General features: G+C 40.0%; 1 protein-coding gene across 3 annotated transcripts; it reads right to left on the bottom strand.

Moving 5' to 3' along the window:
* Positions 1-833: 833 nt before the first annotated feature.
* On the bottom strand, positions 834-6,537 carry LOC137073586 (gamma-glutamylaminecyclotransferase C-like). 3 transcript variants are annotated; one of them, XM_067442228.1, is made up of 4 exons: positions 6,372-6,533; positions 2,494-2,944; positions 1,483-1,566; positions 834-1,347 (listed from the first exon to the last, which is right to left on the bottom strand). In XM_067442228.1, exons 1-4 carry the CDS (start codon positions 6,393-6,395, stop codon positions 1,301-1,303), a joined length of 606 nt encoding a protein of 201 aa, XP_067298329.1. In that variant the 5' UTR covers positions 6,396-6,533; the 3' UTR covers positions 834-1,300. The 3 variants fall into 3 exon arrangements, with proteins under 3 accessions (XP_067298329.1, XP_067298328.1, XP_067298330.1); XM_067442227.1 differs by having other exon boundaries at positions 834-1,566; XM_067442229.1 differs by lacking the exons at positions 834-1,347; positions 1,483-1,566 and having other exon boundaries at positions 2,429-2,944; positions 6,372-6,537.
* Between the last annotated feature and the right edge of the window lie 736 nt (positions 6,538-7,273).

The raw sequence follows: 7,273 nt of genomic DNA, 5'->3' as shown, positions 1-7,273 counted from the left end.
TAAAGGTTCGGTCCTGCTTTGGAAGCAGCCGGTGAGTAAAACTGCTTCAAATGTCTGTGCTGTCGGCTATCGTCGCGTGAGTAAACATCAGTAAACGACACGATCGCGTGCTTCGTCATTCAAATGCGCTAACGGTTACTCCATTGCTGTTCTCTGTATAACGTTACACTAGTCTGACATGCAAAACCGTTTTGCTTGCTACTGCTAAGGTTTAGTCGCATACAATAGTCCATAAACCGAATCATGTCCTCATAAACAGGGAGTAAAGACACACAAATGTTGACAGGCCACTAAATACAGTCCATACCACAGAGACGGACGTCCTGCTGCTGCTGTTTCTCCTGTTCAATTTATTTCAATCTCCAAATTTGATTCTGGATCATATCTATTAGCTGAGATAGCCATGGGCTTCTCCACGCTTGAGGACGTCACCGCTTTGTTCGCGCTCGTCATTCTTTAGCTCCGCCCACACGATACGCCTCCAGGCGCTCGTTTTTTTCCGGAAAGACTCGGTACAGCCCATATTTCTTTTATAAATATAATAAAACTAAAGACTTTTCGGAGATATGAAGGATGCAATACTACTCTATAGGTACTCAAGATTGACATGAGATTGACTGAAACTGAGTGTTTCACCCCCCCCCCCCCCCTTTAAGCATTTTAATTCTTTCGTAATGCATATTATAAATATATTTTAAAAGCCCAATATGGATTATATGTTGGCAGAAATGTATGTTTGACAGTGCGTGAATATGTTCAGAATAAACAAATCCATATATACTGTATATGGCATGTGCTGCATTTGTCATCATTGAGATTTAAAGCAACAAAAATGATAACAGTGAGTTTATTGATTTCCTTTTTAAAGTGCAATATAGAAAACTCATGTACAGATACAACTGATATCTATTTATACAATATTGGAGTCTTTTATATGCACTACATATTTAAACAAGGTTACAATTCCATAATATTGTATAAATATTTAAAATTTTGGTCCAGTTTATTTTTAAAGTTGAATCATTATTACCCTGTTGCATGTAACCACAGTATTGATTGATCATATTTCTATACTTATTGATATATTTCATATTTCTTTAATAATCCCATCTGATTCTACATTAACACAGGGTCTAAACGAACACTTTCCAAGTGCCAGTAAATGAAAAATGGGTTTTCAGCGCAAAATACAACTTAATTATCAGATACGGGACAGTGATGAAACAAAATTGCAATGTTAGTATGTGAAACTCTTATGACAGGAAGATTCCATAGACTTTTTGAAGAGCATTGTTGAAGGCTACAGTGGGCGGAGCCGGCCGTTGCATTCTTGGTTGCGCGTCACTCCTGGATAGACCCAAAAAACATTTGATGAACATTGCATGAATTGCAGTTTAAGTCACTCCCTTGTTTGGATTCAAGAGAGAGAGACCACAAAGGTTGCCGCTTTGTAGATAAATGAGAAGACATGATGAACAAAACCTTCTGTGTTGGATTCAAGATTTGAATCTTTTTCAGGCTGCGGCTTGGTAGATTCCTCGATAAATGAGAAGACATGACCTAAACCTGTATATAAAAATATAAAAAATAAAGCTGTAAGAAAACTCAGCACAAGACAAATACGTAATAACATAAATAACATAATAAAATATCCCATCCAGTAGAGCTGCACGATTCTGAAACAACTGAGATGCTGTTTTGGTTTAAAATGGAGATCACGATTCTCCTGTATTTCTTAGTAGACAACTAAACAAAATAATGACATTTACAAGAGCTTCTGAGAAAGTATTTATTACTGCAGTCTATTTATAAGATATTTAATTCATTTGAATATGATTTTTTTTTTTAATTCAGTGACTTAACTTGTGAATCTCTTGAACAAATGATTCAATGACTCACTCATGAAGAATTAACTTGGTTCATAACCGAATGAATCAGTGTTTTTGAACAAATCTTTTGAATTTGAATTAAATCTCAGATACAATGATAAATAAATGAAACCGTCTTGTCGCCACCTACTGGTATTAAGATGTAATGGATAAAATAATTATTTGAAGCATAAAGTTACATTCAAACGGTGATTTGCTCTATTTTGATCGCTACCGTACATCAGTGTTTATATCTGAACTTATCCCAAGTATTTCTGTGATCATTTGAAAGACTGTATGACAAAAATAATGATATTGTTGAAAAGACACGAAACATAAGACAGAAACAACTCTTTCATGCATGACAATTGCTCTCTCTGGCTCAGAACGCAGATCTGAATGTTCGCTGTGATCGGACTTGTCAAAGGTTTAATAGACATAAATAATTGCTTGTCATTTAGGAATAAGATCGAGTGGGTGTTTGAATCGAGATCGCCATCTTTTAAATATTAATTGTGCAGCTCTACCACCCAGAGTTTCTGGACAAATGCAAGGAAATTAAACCACTACAGCGGTTACTCAGGGCTTCTGTCCTCACGACACACATAGGGCAGCCCGTGCTCACCGTAAGCATCATAACTCTCATATGTTTGTTTTTGGAGCCAGTCGGGTTCATATGTAGTCGTGCTGTACACAAAGGCCTCGATTAAACTTCCAGGCTTGGGTGCGTTTTCCTGTTCAGCCGGCCCGTCCTGCACCTCCAGCTGGACAGTCGTGCGCTGGTACATCTTTGGAGTCATTTCAAACTCGTCCAGGAACTTCAGCATCTTCTGGTCAACGCTGTAGATCTCGCCGTAAACGCGCTGACCCGTCCCAGGGACGTTGAGCAGGAAGGGGATGTTGTATTTGGTTGCGATCACGAGCGGGTATCGTTCCACGGTGCGAGCCTGAGCCACAAACTCCGCCCGACCTTTGGCAGCGTCCAACATCCTGAAGTGGTTGGGCTGGCCTTTCTTTAGCGTCCCGTACACGAAGACTTGAGCCGTGTGCACCGCGGCACAGACACTAGCAATGACCTGTGGGTGAAAGATGACACTTTATTACGATCACTTATGATAAATCAGTCAATAAATGTATTATGAATTTGGTTGTTTTTTCTGACTGGTTTCCCAGTGGTCTGTGGAGAAGACAAATAAACCAAATATGAAAGACATGTCATGATATTTCTAGCAAAATATATAAGACCCATTTCCCCCCATTTTACAAGATGTAATAAAGTATCAGGTGTCCCCAGAATGTGTGTGTGAAGTTTCAGCTCAAAATACCCCACAGATAATTCTTCTTCTTTCGCCACAGCGAATCATCTGCCTCCATCTAGTCCTATCCTCTGTATCCTCTTCTCTCAGACTGACTACCTTCATGTCCTCCTTCACTACATCCATAAACCTCCTCCTTCTTCTTCTCGACCTCCTGCCTGGCAGCTCTAACCTCAGCATCCTTTTACAGATATATTCACTCTCCCTCCTCTGAACATGTCCAAACCATCTCAACCTGGCCTCTCTAACTTTGTCGCCAAAACATCTCACATGTGCTGTCCCTCTGATGTACTCATTCCTGATCCTATCCATCCTCGTCACTCCCAAAAGAGAACCTCAACATCTTCAGCTCAGCTACCTCTAGCTCTTCCTCCTGTCTTTTCCTCAGTGCAACTGTCTCCAAACCATACAACATTGCTGGTCTCACTACTGTCCTGTACACCTTTCCTTTTATTCTTGCTTGTACTCTTTTATCACACAACAGACCTGACACTTTTCTCCACCCATTCCAACCTGCCTGCACATGCTTCTTTACCTCTTTTCCACACTCCCCATTGCTCTGGACTGTTGACCCTAAGTACTTAAAATCCTGCACCTTCTTTACCTCTTCTCTCTTTAACCTCACTGTTCCACTTGGTTCTCTCTCATTCACACACATGTATTCTGTCTTGCTGCGACTAACCTTCATTCCTCTTCTCTCCAGAGCAAACCTCCACCTCTCTAGACTTTCCTCTACCTGCTCCCTGCTCTCACTACAGATCACGTCATCCGCAAACATCATAGTACATGGAGATTCCTGTCGGACCTCATCTGTCAGCCTGTCCATCACCACCGCAAACAAGAAGGGGCTCAGAGCTGATCCTTGATGCAGTCCCACCTTCACCGTGAAGTCCTCTGTCTCACCTACGGCACACCATACCCCGTCCTACTGCTCTCACACATAGCCTGGATTACTCTAACATACTTCTCTGCCACTCCAGACCTCCTCATACAATACCACAGCTCCTCTCTTGGCACTCTGTCATATGCTTTCTCTCAATCTACAAAGACACAATGCAGCTCTTTCTGACCTTCTCTGTACTTCTCCATTAACATTCTCAAACAAATAACGCATCTGTAGTGCTCTTTCTTGGCATGAAACCATACTGCTGCTCCCAAATGTCCACTTCTCCTCTTAGCCTTGCTTCCACTACTCTTCCCCACAACTTCATTGTATGGATCATCAGCTTAATACCTCTGTAGTTTCCACAACTCTGCACATCTCCCTTGTTCTTAAAAATCGGCACTAAAATACTTCTCCTCCACTCCTCAGGCATCCTCTCACTCTTTAAAACCTTGTTGAACAACCTAGTTAAAAACTCTACTGCCATCTCTCCTAGACACTTACATACCTCCAGTGGTATGTCATCAGGGCCACATGCCTTTCCTCTCTTCATCCTCTTCAAAGCTCTCCTAACTTCACCCTTGCTAATACTTTCTACTTCCTGGTCAACAATATTTGCCTCTACAACTCTTCTCTCCCTGTCATTTTTTTCATTCATCAGGTCTTTGAAGTACTCCTTCCATCTTTCCCTCACCCTCCTGTCATATGTCAAAACATTTCCATCTCTATCTTTAATCACTCTAGCCTGCTGCACATCCTTTCCATCTCTATCCCTCTGCCTCACCAACCGATACACATCCCTCTCACCTTCCTTACTATCTAACATTGCATACATGTCCTCATACGCTTTCTGTTTGGCCTTTGCCACCTCTAGCTTAACCTCACGCTGCATCACCCTATATTCCTGTCTACTTTCCTCCGTCCTCTCACTGTCCCACTTCTTCCTAGCAAACCTCTTCCTCTGGATACTAGGGGTGTCCCCGACTAAGGATTTACACATTCGAATCAGAATTTTCGAATCTCTCTATGGTCGACCGATAGTCGAATCATCTATGTGTGTGTAAACCATAGACCGGAAAAAATAAACGGTGTAACCGGCTTGGGGAGGGCAGGACACTATAGTCAGCAGGAGGCTAAGACTATTTTTATTTTACTTTACACACGGCACACAGCCACCACTTTTCATAAAGTGATCAAAACTAGGCTGACGTTACACTACACATTCGTAAATTAACCGTTCTCTCATAACATTTAAAAGCCGTTATCGAAACACACATCACACAAGTATGTAAAAGAACATTTTGATAAATAAACCTAAAAGCAATACCTGAAAAATGCAACAATGTATAATCGTTTGCCCTTGGTTCGGACCAAATGAACCGAGCTAGAGATGTGAAAGCACCCTTAATCATTCTCTCAGCGACAGAAAAAGAAAGCATTGAACGTAATCTGGCAAAATTTCTAAGAAGAAAAAAGATATTTAAACTGTTAGATTTAAGATCTTAGGCTTAAATGTTAGATTCACATCAAAGATCACTCCTAAATTCTTCAAATTTTGATTGAGACTCCATAACTGAACCATCAGCAGTAGGGTAACCGACCCAGCATCACCTAGTTGATGGGGTGAACCAATGAGCATAATCTCAGTCTTCTCTCTGTTAAGACAGACAATTTAGAGACATCCATTCGTTTATCTTAGAAATACAAGAAAGAAAATCAGCAGGCACAATTTCATTAGGTTTTAAGTGTATGTAGATATGGGTATTGTCTGCATAATGAAATTTTGTTCCCAACCAGGAACTCCAGATTGCACAACAGCGACCTCCGGCCTAAATCCACCCATTGCAACAAACTGCTTACTCAGTGTTTTACATTTTGTTCAATTGAGTACTTACAATATTCCATATTCCAACTATTTGTAAATTGTGAGAAAAAAAGTCTGGATATGGGGAGAAAATGTGAAAGATTATCATCACAAATAGGTTGTAAGGAGCGTAATTTCTGAGAAAAGGTCAAATTTTCAGGTCAAACAAATATAGTTGATAATACCATAATAAAAGAAGTGTATGGATGTTTAATAAGATTAAGGAAAGGGACTTTTATCCTGTAGTATGGAAACAAAGTTGTCATTTATCTCCATTTAAAACTGAAGATGAACAGACATTACCACAGTTTAAGATTGTGAAAAATGAACAATCCAGTGTTGACTTAATGTAAAGGTCAACTAACCTAACCCTAATCTCATTTAAACACTTCACCTTCTTCATTCCATAATGGTCAAAAAAGAAGAAAAATCTGTCTTACCAAAAATATAAGTAATCCTTTCATTGCTGCAGGTCAAACTGTGATTTTCTTTGATAACCGAGAGACAGTCAGAGACCGTTATCAGCTGAATGAACTTCACCCAGCAGTACCAAGTGACAAATTGAAGACAAGTGCTAGAATTCTCACCCCTTAGTGTGTGTGACATTTATTGTCGTAGTGGCTTAGAGCTGCTTACACTTGTGGTAATCTTTCAGATAAATCAGCTGACCAACTCCCCCCCCTTTACATTAATTATAAATGACTGGGCAGCCTCCTGTTCGGAGTGATCTCATACAGCCAAGGTAAAAGACCTTGACTAGTGTCCCAAACTAAGAGGGGGGAAGGTGGTCATCTGATGTACTCATAACCACACCTTAAGTGACGTGTGATCCAAAAATCACAACGTCAGCGGTGACGTGAGCACCAATCACTACCTTACTTAGTGTCCTTGGGTGGACAAAAGTAAAAATCACTACAATAGTTAACGGTAATTCATTCCTGTGATCAAAGCTGAATTCATCATCATTACTCACAGCATTATTCATGATGATCCACACCTTTCCCCGCATACATTCTGCTATTCTGACAATACGTTTCTTACAAAAGTTAAATGACTATATTGTTTTGTATGTGTGATCATGAGTGAGTGATCCGAATGGTTCACATTATTTTGAAGAAAAACCTCTAGGCAACAACATTCAGTTCTGAAAAGTCTTGAGAACAAATATTTAAAGTTTTAGATGGCCTTATTTCAGTGATATAACATTTTTGTTTTTTTCAAAAGCTACGCATAACCAATATATTCTCACAACTACAAACTTGTATGTATATGTTGCTCACATATATTGCTGTAGTCGAGGGTTAAACTGACAAATACAGAGCGGAGCCAGTCAACAATATTT

The sequence above is a fragment of the Pseudorasbora parva genome, chromosome 4 (genome assembly GCF_024679245.1).
Source record: "Pseudorasbora parva isolate DD20220531a chromosome 4, ASM2467924v1, whole genome shotgun sequence".
Taxonomy (NCBI): Eukaryota; Metazoa; Chordata; class Actinopteri; order Cypriniformes; family Gobionidae; genus Pseudorasbora; species Pseudorasbora parva.
This window is presented reverse-complemented; position numbering and strand designations above follow the sequence as displayed.

Coding starts and splice junctions, on each gene's coding strand:
- LOC137073586 (XM_067442227.1), bottom strand. CDS start 6,395: ATGAAAGGATTACTTATATTTTTG. Junction 2,945..6,371: donor AAGGATTACTTATATTTTTG/GTAAGACAGATT, acceptor TTTCACCCACAG/GTCATTGCTAGTGTCTGTGC. Junction 1,567..2,493: donor TGAGAGTTATGATGCTTACG/GTGAGCACGGGC, acceptor TTTTATATACAG/GTTTAGGTCATGTCTTCTCA.